Source organism: Chamaea fasciata, unplaced genomic scaffold, assembly GCF_029207755.1.
Source record: "Chamaea fasciata isolate MVZ Bird 193981 ecotype frontalis unplaced genomic scaffold, bChaFas1.0.hap1 SCAF_4, whole genome shotgun sequence".
Classification (NCBI taxonomy): Eukaryota; Metazoa; Chordata; class Aves; order Passeriformes; family Sylviidae; genus Chamaea; species Chamaea fasciata.
Window position 1 is genome coordinate 76103149 of NW_027094089.1, and position 13508 is coordinate 76116656.

General features: G+C 39.3%; 1 protein-coding gene across 13 annotated transcripts in view; it reads right to left on the reverse strand.

Moving 5' to 3' along the window:
- MAP7D3 (MAP7 domain containing 3) overlaps window positions 1-13508 on the reverse strand; it is a 43700-nt gene that overhangs the window by 20317 nt on the left and 9875 nt on the right. For 10 of the 13 annotated variants that reach the window (XM_066182100.1, XM_066182103.1, XM_066182105.1 and 7 more), the window contains exons 2-6: window positions 10236-10331; window positions 9364-9444; window positions 7798-7961; window positions 4954-5068; window positions 4014-4046 (exon numbers count right to left, since the gene is read on the reverse strand). In XM_066182100.1, coding sequence (XP_066038197.1) covers window positions 4014-4046; window positions 4954-5068; window positions 7798-7961; window positions 9364-9444; window positions 10236-10331 — 489 coding nt within the window. The remainder of the gene's footprint in view (window positions 1-4013; window positions 4047-4953; window positions 5069-7797; window positions 7962-9363; window positions 9445-10235; window positions 10332-13508) is intronic. The other 3 variants (XM_066182102.1, XM_066182109.1, XM_066182099.1) reach the window with 2 other exon arrangements.

Below are 13508 nucleotides of genomic sequence, written 5' to 3' on the forward strand. Positions count from 1 at the left end.
TGATGGCCTCAGAAAGGTTGTCGTACTTTAAAAATTGCCAATTTTTCTCTAAAAGCTGCTCTTAAGTTAATGTTTCCTATCAAATCTGCAATTTTTCAGAAAAAAACATGCCACAAGAGGCATTAATTTTTTTTTTGGTATGTGTATACAGACACACACACACATAAAATCACATCTCATGCGGCAGAACTGCAAGTTTGTTATATGGCAGATAAATACCTGTTTATTAGTTTCAAATAATGTACTTTCAGGATGAACACTACTCCAGAGTGTGAAAGCCTTGGAAAAGCATGTACCTGTTGCTATGGCAACTCAGTAAGCAGAAAACATTAATGTACACAGAGTGGTGCAGACCAGCACAACACACACACACGGAATTCTATACATCTAACACAAGTAATCGATTTTACTGACATTCCAGACAGCAAAGATGATTAATCCGAACTCATTAGTGCATAAGACACAGCACCACTACTCACCACAAAGGCAACATCTTTTTCCTTTGCCAGCATGCTACAACAGCCCCTTATAGCCACAGCCAGGACATAAGGATTCCTATGGATACCCCCATGGGAAGCTCTTGTGACAGTGAACAAGAGCAAAGAAAGTCCCCATGAGATGAGGGAGATCTACTGAATCTAGTTTGGAAATGAAGATTTAAGCTTAGTGGATGCTTTCCCAACAAAACCAAAAGAAGAAGAAAAATAGGGGGCATTTTATGAATGGAGTCTAAGAACTGGGATAACTAAACAGCCTTAAGAGGTTTAATATACAAAAATCGGGAAGATCATAATTCACATACTTGGGTGTTTTTGAAGGGGAAGGCTACCCTCTAGTGTCTGCTCTCTGAAAGGAAATTCTGGCTCCTGCATGAACTCAACTGAGTCCAAGGCCTCCAAAAATCACAGAGACACTTCACACAAATTTCTCTTGGTTCAATTTAGCACTTCACCACTCGCATGAAATCTGAGATTTGGTTTATCACCTGCTGGGACCCAGGTACACAAGTCAATGCTTTTTCAATCAATACATTTGCACAATCAGATGGCCTCAACTTTTTCCCTACCTCACCCACAGAACAGCCTCTGCAAACTTTAAAGCTCCTTTCTCTAGGAAAAAAAAAAAGCTTTAGAAGACAGGCAGGATATTCCTGAGCCAGTCAGTCTGGTTATGCAGCTATTTATGAAACATCATTTGAAAAAAATACCTCAAATATCTTCTTTGGGGGAAAGTTAGAAAACCTCCATCAAGAATGGAAGAAGCACACAGCCCATGTGATACTAACTTCTCCATTTTTCTAATGGAAGGGGGGAAAGCAAACTGCAGCAGCGAAGCTGAAGAAAGCACATGTCTGCCACACAGCAGGAGCTGGAACTGGGCAAGGAGCTGGGAAATATGGGATCTTAAGAAAATCACTCATAGTGAGTAGCTTCCAATCCTCACAGGGTTTCACTGAGAGAGGGTGCTGCAGCATTGCCTGAGGTTGGATAACATTAGGCTACATGAACTAAGATTAGCTGACTCTCACTTCCTTCCAAATTTCTACTAGGACAAGGAAGCTCTTTATTTAGCAAGGAGAGACTCTGGGAGCCCCATTTCCATTCTAATAGCATGTCCCCAGTCCTGATGCACCTGAACCTCTAGTTCTGCTCAGCAGGCACCACTAAAACACCCCTTTTACCAGGACTGCGATCAAGGATGCTTTATTGCACAGCCTGGCCATTTCTCTTGGCAGAGAAATGTCTGCTTCATCTTAGCACTGCCTGCTTCATCTTAGCACTGACAGCAATGCCATTAATGTAGCACTTGACTCTGGGGCTTTCATCCATTTTTATATTTCACCATCAGTGGGATGCCTGCTGTGGTCTCATGAATCACACTGAACATCCCAGAGAACTGCTGATGGCTGGGGAAATGTTCCATTACATGGGCTTCACTTTCCAGAGCTCACTATCACCCAAAACCTCTGCTCAGCCACTCACTGTTACTAAATATTACTTGTGACACACCCAGTTCATGGAAGACATACCTGATTCTGTTGTTGTTGTTGTTTTTTTTTTTTTTTTTCACAGCACTACAATAAAAAAGAATGCCTTTTGTCCTAAAATAATTAAAGAATATTTGAAATCAGTTCCCCAAATGGTTCTCATTTTAAGAAATGGGGCTTTAATCCTAAATCTGCCACAGAATTTGACAGTGGAAATATAATATTGCATTGAAATTTGCTCCAGATATGCAGTTAGAGAAGGTGCACTATTCAGCCACAATGATGTAATGGAGTAGAGCTCATATGGTGCAATTTTTCAGAGTAAAAAAAAGGTAATTGTTGTCTTTCCCCAGAAAATATGCAAATATAAAGCAAAATAGATCATATAAGGATTTTTTAGAAAGCCAGCTGGACTTAAGTATGCCACACGGCTTAGGCATATTTTTAATAATAATTAAGTAATGAGTTCTCAAAGTTAAAAAGAACTACTCTGAAATAGGGATAAATATGAGAAATGTAAAGCTAGGCATGGTTCCACATTATCCACCCCATACATCATAGCTTCATGTTTGAAACACTAACTTAAAATCAAACACAATTTTAAAATAATGTAGGGGCACAAGGGTTTGACTAGGACATTGCATTACCTGTTTATCTCCACAGCAATTTTTTTTCCAGATTGGTGCCAAGTTGTCCAAATTGATCTACTGCTGCTGAACTATCTGCATAGTAACTTCATGATGCATAAATCAGAGTTTGAGCCCCCATTATTATATCATTGCATTTGTGTTGCAAGATATTTTATTCTTAAAGTTGCTTCAGCAGCACTGAAGGTCTTCCTTCACAATGGAAAGGACAGACAAGGCCCATTTCCTCACATAAATCAGGAGAAAGTAAAGAACATTATTTTGTGTTTGTTAGTAGAATAAAACCCAGTGCTTTCTTGAACATGTAAGACAAATGTGATTTCCCAGTTTCAAGGTTAAATGATATTCAGTAGTGTGAGATACAGTAAATCGATTTATATATGTAGCCAAGGAATACATGCAAAGCAGATAAACCAACCTGGCCAAACCGCCTGATTTTTGAGAAAATTAGGGGCTCATGATGTGCAGGGTAAGGGAAGAGAAGTTAACTAAAATACACATGCTTCTGCTGTGTTGCCAGAGTAGTTAAATCATACTCAGTCAGACCTTCAATGCATTTTCAAGTCTCACTTGTCTGTGTCACAGACAGCTGCACTGCATTAGTAACGTTGTGGGCATGCACAGACTGTCAGGATTCAGATTCAGCTGGGTCTCAGCTTTGAGTTTTCATCTCAATCTAGCTACAAGAAACAATTTTACTTATTAAACATATGCATCAGTGATCCAAAGTATTTCTATGAATGGCTCAGTCTGTGCACTGGCAAGTGCCAGAAATCAAATGAAAACACAATTCTTGTACAGAATTAGCTTTAGATAATTGGGACAGCTCTGATTTTGCAAAACCCTTCATGGACCAAGTATCGAACTGCACAAGAGACCTATTTCCTTTCACAAAGTTTCACCAAAATATCATTTGATTTTGCAAATGTTACTTCAACTGCTGGTAAACCAAAACAAGAAGGAAATAAACCAAGCCCTACCATGTACTTTTTGCAAATTAAGAAGCAATGAAACGGTCTGAAATTCAAACCCTTAAAACCCTCCAAATCTTAGATGACTGAACTAATTTATATTCAAATACTTGCCAGTAGGAATTTCTCTTCTCCCTGTGCTGTATCCAGGCCTCTTTAAAAACCCAGATACACAGAGTCTTTCCCTGAAAATTCCCTCAGGGTGCCATGACTTAAGCTATAGTTGAATTAGCTGGGAGGGATAGCCAAAATGAGGGGGGCTGCTTTCTACTTAGGGATCACATTTGTTGCACAGCTGGCCAAGATCCAGGAAAAGATCTATAAGATGATTTTCCTTAGAGAGCAAAGAACTCAAGTTTAAAAGGTTAGTAGTGAGTGTAAAACAACAGAAATTTTAGAAATCAATACCACCAGTTCCACCTTCATCTGTGTTCTGTTGCTCTGAAGAAGAAAAAAGTTTGTAAGCTAAGTCACGAGGTCAAATACCAAAAAAATGCAAGTTAACCAAAAAATGGGGATGCTGCACGTCATAATGATAACTAATATAATATCAAAGCACTTTCAAACATGTTACTAACACACACTCAAGTTGACAGAAAAAGACAGTATCACACTCAGTACAATTCCAACAATACAGAAGACAGGCTGAATTGAAGCTTTTTTTGATTTATTTTATTCCTGACCAATAATTTATGTTATTTATTGGTAGTTAGGCAGTGCATGAAAACATCCCTTCCTGAAATCTTTATTTGCTGGTCTGATTTCAGAATGTTTACAAGCAGAAAGTGTTAATTGTGAAACAGGAAATTACCTGAGTTCAAATTAAAGACTGTTAAAATGCATCACCTAATCCAGAATAGAATCCATGTTCCATGTCCACTGCATCTCCTTACCCATTTCTGGGCATTCAAATAATTGGTCAGCATTCCGTAACTCCAAGGGTGTGTTTAAAACATTTTAGATGAGATATTAGAGTACAACTGGGTATTTTTGGTTTCATCACCAGTCTTAGCACTCCATTACATGAACTGTGTTTGAAGGACTCTGAATCATTGTAATAAGATCGTAACTCCCCAAATCTGATGTTTGAGGGCCGGCAGTGTTGTCACATATTGTATTTCCCATGGAGATTCTCTCCAGCTCTTCCCAAGGTCAAAAACAGCTCTAAGTCTGAGCAGCACCTCAGGGCAAGTACAGATATGACATTTTCCCATGAGCTACCCACAGATCCTGCTTTAAGATCCAAGACAGGAAAGGATACCCAGGTCCCTACAAATAGCGCTGCATCTGCCAGTGCTCACACAGAATATTCTGTGATTTTAGTCCTACTAGAAACAGTGCTGATTACCTGTTTTGCCTTCTGAGTCTGGAGTTACAGACCCCCCCCATGACCATCTCTTCTGTCGTGTTTCCAGCCGCTGATTCCGTTCCAAGGTGCGATGCAGAACTGCTTCATAGCGCTCCTACCAAACAGCATCTCCATGAAGCTTGTAACTGTTAACCCAGCCACACCAGGAAACAAAATATAGACACCCCTCCCCCCACCGCCCCAGTATGATTTATAATCTGTTTCACCAAGCTTTTGTTACAAAAATTATCATGCAAAGAATGTTGAAGGCAATTAATGGCCTCAAAACACTGCAAACATGATTAGGTTGAGCTAAAGCACAGAAAATCTATTCTATTCTTTACTTAAAATAGCCACCAAACAGATTTCCTATTCAGTAAACAGCACTACTTATTTTCTAAATAGGGATGAACCCTAAACTGAGCAAAAGTAATTGGTTACCCTTGAAACTATTTTTATGATGAAGTTATTTCTAAAAGGTGATAAGAATTCTCCATTATAAAATACCAAGTATAAAGTTATCTGGGTTTCCAAAGAACTATAAAAACAATGACCCAGGTCTTAACAGGCATTGACATTATGAGAGATGTGATGAAACCAGGAACAGCAAGACATAAAGGCAAAACTGCAAAAGAAGACCAGTCAACTTCAGGCCTCAGTAACCATTGCTGACAGGACAAAGGGGGTTGAAAGAAGCTTTCACTGCTGTCTCCAGAACTAGCAACTGCCAGCAGGGGAGCTTTAGCTCTTGTGCATAAAGACGAACTATAACCAAGCTAGACTCTTTCTTGCCAGCCAGGTTTCCACACGTGTCAACAACACATTTCTCTTCTGGAATAGCTATATCCCAAGTGATCTTTTGAAGCAGTATTTCCTGCAGATATACTGCAGTAAGATGTCAAGGGAACTCATTATACAGCCACTTCTCCTGCCTGGGGACACAAGCCTTTTACCTTCTTTCAACACCATTTCACAACACAAACCAAAAGAGTCACCGTGAAAAACACACAATGTAAACCTGGAAGGAAGGGAGGGTTCTGCCCAGTGACAAAAGATAAAACTAAAAGTTTTTGTTTGAAATATAAAGCCTAGCTTCCCTTCTGTTAGAGAAACCTGAACTAGAGGTTACCTAAGGTGCCAAAGTACCCAGATATTATGTAATCTGTAGATTGTATTTCCATGCAGGTATCTGCAGTGCAGTAATTCTTCAGTCAGAGTTTAATACATAGGCTTCACTTTACAAATGACAGGAATGAGCTCAAAGTCTCAATACAGTGAGCTGCAGAGATGTGCAGAATTATGGAGCAGCTGTGGGGGCACAAGTATCTGAATTTTCACCATGGCAAATGGTCTTCAAGATTCTTAGAACCACTTCCTTTTCCACAATATTTGCTGCTGTGCTGCTGCTTCTACCTTATTAGATGATTAACTAAACGAGACTTGGCTGAATAAGTTAACAATAATGTTGGGGGCTGTGCACTTTGATGCACTTCTGTCTACCAAACTTACAACTGTATATGGTATCTTGCTGGTATCTTTTGCTCTGCTCCTCCAGAGTACCACAGTCAAGATCTATTTTCACTTTCTGATTGAAAGCAAGGTTTAACAGGTCAAATCCATACTGTCTTCCCACCTTCCAGATTCTGCATGTGTAACTCTATGTAGATCATCTCCAGATGAGTAAAAGACAAGGTTAACACCTCATTGCTAGTCCTTGTCTTCCTTGATTATTCACCCTGGTGGCCACTTAAACATATCTACCATCCTCAAAACCACATGAATGAATGTAATAAATTTAAAGGTAACACCTTTTTGAAGCATAAGGGATGCTTTTTACATAGGGTAGATGCTTAAAGAAATGACACTGCACTGGACTGCAGTCACAGCCCACCCAAACATCCAGCAATGTAAACTATTCCATGAAGTTCAAATGGAATATCAATTTGATCACATCCAGGAGCTGATAACAGAAAACCAAACACCAGTGTAGAATACTGCCAGTCAAAAAGGGCAGCAAAGATGGATTGCTAGAACAGTGTAACAACTGGACTCCAAAGCAGCAGCCAGCCAGGCTTAGAGGCTCTTCACCAATGACCCACAGCAAGTTCTTACAGCCAGCTGACAAAAGCACAGATGTGTCATGCTTCCACTGCTGACAGCCTGGAAATGAACTCTTTCAGAACTTGCACATTTAATAAGCACTAACAGAGCTACTTGTCAAAAGGATGGAATAACTTCATGCATTTATTTCTGCTATCAGCCTCTATCCACTGAGTGGAACACTCAATGGATAGAGGCTGATAGCAGAAATACCAAAACACTGCTCTGTGCATGTGCAGTCAGAGCAAAAGCCAGTGAGAACAGTCACTACACAGTTCAAGGCAGCAAATGACAAATACACAGACAACATCACCACCATTCATCATACAGGAATGCATTCTGATTTGGAAGAACTAAGAGAATATGAGTCTCAGGCCACAGCAGGACTCCAAAGACGCAAGACACAGAAATATGAGAATAACGTCTAAGACCTGTCACTCATGCTGATTTACAGACGGATTCATCTGGAAATCGAGGAATATGGGGTGGGGTTTTTCCTCATATGAAAAATAGTCAGTGCTCAAACAGTCACAGCTCCTGAAGTCCTGAGTGCCTCAGCTGTAGCTAACACTCCATGGGGAAGGTGGACACATGCCTACATAGCCCACTGTAGATGTGGAAAATACTTCTATGCTCTAACACATTCATCATTTCCCTAAGTTTCTCATACACACCACTCCAGAGCATGGTAATGTACAAAAACAATGTAGTTCTTCTAAACTATAGAACTTTGATGTGTGTTACCTTTTCCTCCTCTATTTTTTGTTTCCTCTTTTCTTCTACTGCTGCCCTCCGTTGTTCCTCTTTTTGCTTCATTTCTTTTAGCTTTCTCTGCCTTTCTTCTAACTGTTTTTCATACTGGAGTTTTGCTTTTCTCTCCTTTTCAAGGATCTGTGTCTCTTTGGCAGCTGTAAGAATATTTTTAGGAAAAAATTAAAATCAAACTTAGCCATTCACTGATATTGCAATGTAACTCGCAAGCAAGAGACTATCCAAGCAGAATTCTTACCACTTAAAGTGAAAATGTATAGGAAGATGAGCTTGTAAAGGTGGATGACATCACACATGACAGCACACTCATCTTTAATTCTGTCCCCAGGTTGGAAGTGGAATTAGAAATTTGCCTGCGACTAGGCTTTACTGTCTAGACAGGAATATCAGGATATGTATATTCCCTATATTAAGCATATTATCAACATAATAGTGATGTCTCTGTAAGGAAGCAGTAAATTAAAAACCAAACAGTAGAATTTTCTATGTTGTACTTTTCTTTTTTTTTTTTTTTTAGAACAAAATATAGTAATATTTAAGGCACTGAGTGACAAGATGGAAGGATCCTACAGTTCCTGCACTAGAGTTCAAAATAGTTATATCACTATTCTCTGCAGCCTCCACCAAGGAACAGCTGTGTACAGTTCAACAGGAAGCCTCAGGTCCTGTGACACAAAGCTAGAACACACAGGGTATTTTCCACGGCCAGACAGATGAAATGAACCAAGAGACCAGATAATCACACCAACAATGCACAGGCAGCATCTACATACAGGGCCCCCCAAATTTTTCTGAATTTTATATGCACCATAATAGTACCCTGTTCCCGTATCAGGATAATACAATAATTCCTGTTGTTGAGAAACAAACATACAGCTCAGAGAGACATCTCTTCTCACAACTGGGAGGCCAAGACCCAGGACTGCAGGGCACACTGTGACCCTTTCATCTCCTGTTACACACACATGCACTGATTCACATCACAAACAGCATAAAGCTGGGCAAGAGTTTTCTGCTGTTCTCTACTCTCAGATTCCCTGCTAAGATAAAGTGTATCCTGCTGACACTTCAATACAGGAGTCATTTCAGTGTGCTGGGAAACAAGGGAAACAGTGTTCAAGGCAAACAAGCCATTCAAGTAGCTAAATCTTTTTTGGTTTTCTCTGAATCAGCATTCTCCAAACGTCAGTCTTCAGGACTATAGGAAGGAGTTCTAAGCTGAAGTTTTATTTTCGAAAGTGTTTTTGTTAAGGCTTTCAATAAGGAACTGGCTAAATTTGCTGGGTGGTCACTAGGAAATGGAAGGTCAGAAGTGACATAGAGCTTCAACAAGCTAAAACTCTCTACAGTGTTTTCCTCTGAAATCAAAAACTTCTTCAGAAGGTTCACAGAAGGACACTGATCCAAGACCAAGAGCAGACCTTGTCTCTTGTCCCCAGCACACTGACAAAAAGTGACAGAACATGGAGTAAGGGGGACAGTAATTCCTTTAACAGAAACATTTTAGAAAATTATATTTTAAGTGAAACATGAAAATACCATGTTGCTTTTCCCGCTCTTCTCTACGCTCCCTGGCCAGTCTTTGCCTTTCTTCTGTTCTTAGCATGGAACCATCTATCACTGTCAAAACAAAAACAGAAGACACATAATTATCAATGAATTTGAAAATTCAAATTTAAATAAAAATATCTTTACTATCAAAAGGAGAATGAAAGTCCCTGAGAGATACACACACCACCAAAACACTGCAGGCTCTATACAGAGATTAAAGATATCCTCTGAAAAATTCACAGAAAGCTGAACATCCTCCTTTTCCCCCTCTCCATTCCCTCACAACACTATTTTTAATAGGATCAAGAGAAAGCAGACATCATATTAAAGGCTCAATAGGTATAGTCAAAAGAAAGCCTAAGAGGTCAGACAAGTGAGAACATACTCTATTTCAAATTCAGATCTGATCCTCATTCTTGTACATATTAACTCCCACGAAGAAGAATGACAGGAATTTAGGAAAATGTCATCTGGGAACATGTAGTTCACCTCTCATGACAAATTCAGAGCACCGTAGGACAGCTCATTGGCAGACGAAGCAGAACCAAGACTTAAGCAGTCTTTGCAGGTATAAAAACTTGAATTTCAGCAAGAAGTGATCTGGTAGCTTCCCCAGTTACCATAATTTATTTTTGCTGTCATGCCCTGCTTACAAGACAGGCAACTTCAACTGAACTCTGAGCCAGTCTAAAGCAGAAATTTGTCAGCAGAACCAGACCTACAAAGTATCTACCAGGTGCTCTGATGCCTCCTGAAGAAAGAGCACCAAACTCCTCTCTTAATATGTTCTTTTCAGTCTCTCCTTTAACTCTTCCATGTGAGCCCAGCACTTCATTAAGAGCAATGACCTATAATTATACCTGGTTTAGTTGCTGTCTTTATCGAGGTCTGGACTGCAAGAGGGCTAATGCCACTTTGGCTTCTTCTTTCTTCTGCTATGGCTTGGGCTGCAGCAACTGTGAGAAAGAATCAATCCACATTAAGAAAAGCTCTACACCTGAAACTCATGAAAAAATATATAAAATAAATACATAAAGTTCTATTTGAGGTTGCTGATTCATTTATTAAAAAACTAACTAGAGGCTGCTCAATTTGTAAGGAAAAACTTGTCAAATGAGACTTGAGACCTGGCATAGCTATTTGTTGTAAAAACATTTACCAAACCTTATGTTTTAAGACTACAGAGTTTCAAAGATTAAACTTCTTTAATAACTCTTCTAAGACAAACCCCATTATTTTGTAAAGTTATGCCTGACTTACACTTAATAATAAAAACTCTTTGCTACCACATGAGCATTTGCGGGCTGGACACATGTATAATAGTCCATTAGCACTACTAGAATCATATTCTGATGAGACCCAAGCAGGGAGAGGTCTATGAAGACCTGTCATTACCTCATGACATGAAAGAAAAAGGGCATTAGCTGCATAAAGTAAACCATTACATACTTATAACATACTTCTGAAACCAGATCTTTAAAAAAAAAAAAAAATTAAGTATAAATTAGACTCCAAAACAGTGATTTGGGCATTTGTGCAGAGACATTCACCTTATGTGAGTTTCACCAAGGTGACTTCAGCAAAATGCAGGGCTACAACTCACAGATAATCACAAAGAAAGGAAATGCTACCAACGTTAACTTCGCAAAGTAACAAAACCCATTAACAAGTCAGAGAGACTAATCTACTGTATCACTTTCCCCAGATTTTCTGTTTTGGTATCAACCTTCTCTGATCATCTGGCAGGGTGCGAAGAGTTACAGGGAAAGCAGGTAGGGCAGCCTGTAAGACAGCATTACCCCAGTGCCCTGCACAGCTGAAACAGAAGTGTCCTCACACACTGCCACCTTGTTCTCACCTCGGCTGACAGACACTGGAAGCTCGACAGGGTTCCATGGAAAATCCCAACTTTCAGGGGAAGCAACGGAAAACATAATACAACCACCCACACATGAGAAAGTTGAGGCCAGTTTTACACAGAAAAGGCAAATCCACAAAAGGAACATGTAACGTGCTGTGATCTCAACCAGAACGTGAAGGATCAATAGTACAATTTGCTGTTATATTTTTAAAAAGAAGACTACAACTTTGTCAATGATCTGACTTCCCTTTAATAAGAGTAGTGCTGAATGCAAAAGAGGAAGGAAGAGTCTCCCTCTTCTCCATGCATTGCCATGACAACTAGTTGTGTCATGGTAATAACCCTCCCTAAGGCTGTGCCCAAGAACAATCACCTCAAAGTGTTTAATCCCATGTGATTTCAGTGATAAATGCTGATTACAATACTTATTCAGCAACTCTAAATTGTCACCCGCAGCTGTTGCCATGCCTTGAATTAATTTTTCACTGCAGCAGCAAACAAAAGTCTTCCTCAATCCCATCCCATATATCTCTGAGGCTTTTTGCAAACAAGTCAGAGACCAGATATACTACAACACGATGAGATTACCAATTGGCAAAAAACCAGGGGTCACTGTATTTTCACTATCTAGATCAGAAAAGTCAGACAAAAATCTGATTTTTGTACACTGTTGCATATCACATAGATGGGAATATAGCGCAAAAAAACACCAAGTAGAGAACAACAGAATTACCTATTCTAACACAAATAGAAGTGAAAACAGCCAGCGGAAAAGCAGGTGCTCTAAGAGCAGAAATGTACAGCTAGGGCATTCATATCCAACTCGTACATCACAAAAGGTGAAGGAACAGAAGCTTCTTCAAATACCACTTAGATTTTAGACAAATACAGAAATCCAGGTACATCTTTCCTCAAGGAGGGAGACAGGGGTGCCCAAGCAGCCTGAGTGAACTCAATCCAGGCAGGAAATTATCCCAACAGAACAAATTCACTCTGCACCTAAACCAGCTTCAGTTAAGACCAACAACGGAATTTTGCTGAGGCTCTCAAAGTTTAAATATCCAATTTTCCACTACAAAGTCATAGTAAGAAGCAATCTGCAATTAAACACTTACAAGATTATTTTTATTTTACTTGCAGAAGTATTTTACTATTAGACGTCTTGCTGAACAAACCAGTCATAATGGATATGGGGGATTATGTATTTATTTACTCAATCAAAAACAAACATACAGTTGGAATAATGTTCATGATTAGAAGGCCCTGATTTAAAAATGTGTCACATCTGCAAAGCAATTAGTCAGTTTATTTTAATTAATTAAGGATGCAGAAGATTACTTGAGGTTCTGTAAGACAGGAAAGTGGGTTACAGAAACAGTTCAGCATGCAGAGGACACAGAGGAGAAAAATGTCTAGAAATACCCAGCCAGAGGATTTTGCACAAAGTTTTTCTGTATGTCAGATAAAATATTTTATGTTCACTCCTTCAATGCTTTGTTATTTGCAGGGAAACAAAGTGCTTACACATTTGAAAGTAGCAGATTTAAGGCACAAGGCGTGCACCTTTGTGTCTCATGGATGTGATCAGTTTAACTAACAGAAAGCCAGAATCAAATGTGAACTGGGGATCTGAACAAAAGATTAATAAGATAGGAACAGACATCACATTAGATACATCCCTGAGATATGTGAGCTCAATTTCACTGAGTCCCTGGTCAACAGACACCTTTTATGGCCCTTGATGATTTCATGGTAAATTTACAACACAAAACTGTGATTTTCAAAGTCCACATTCTACTACAGTAAAAGAAAATGCATTGCATATTGCTGCACTGTGCAATCTTTAAAAATGCCTATCTTGTTTTGCTTTAATATGATAAAAGAAACCTTAATAATGAATATATTTAAATGGTTTTTGGCACAGATACCTATAATTTCCTTGCCTAGTTTTCCATAATGAATGTAGGTCTGCTGGAGCAAAGCTTCATGGAAAAGAATTTTCCACAAAATGTACCTCTGTAAAATAAGCCCAGTACTTCTGTAATGAATCAGGATACCCCAGAACAGGACCGCAGTTAACAACCATTTCACTAGAATCCATGCCACATGTTGCATTACTGGGGGCGGAGGGGAGGGGGGGGGGGGGGAGCTTCATGGAAATATTCAGCAAATTCCCTGGAGAAGAAAAATTCTCTTAGAGTCAAATTAAATCTCATTTCTATTCTGAGCTTGCCCTCCCACAGTAGTCTTCCACAACAATACTTTGTGATCA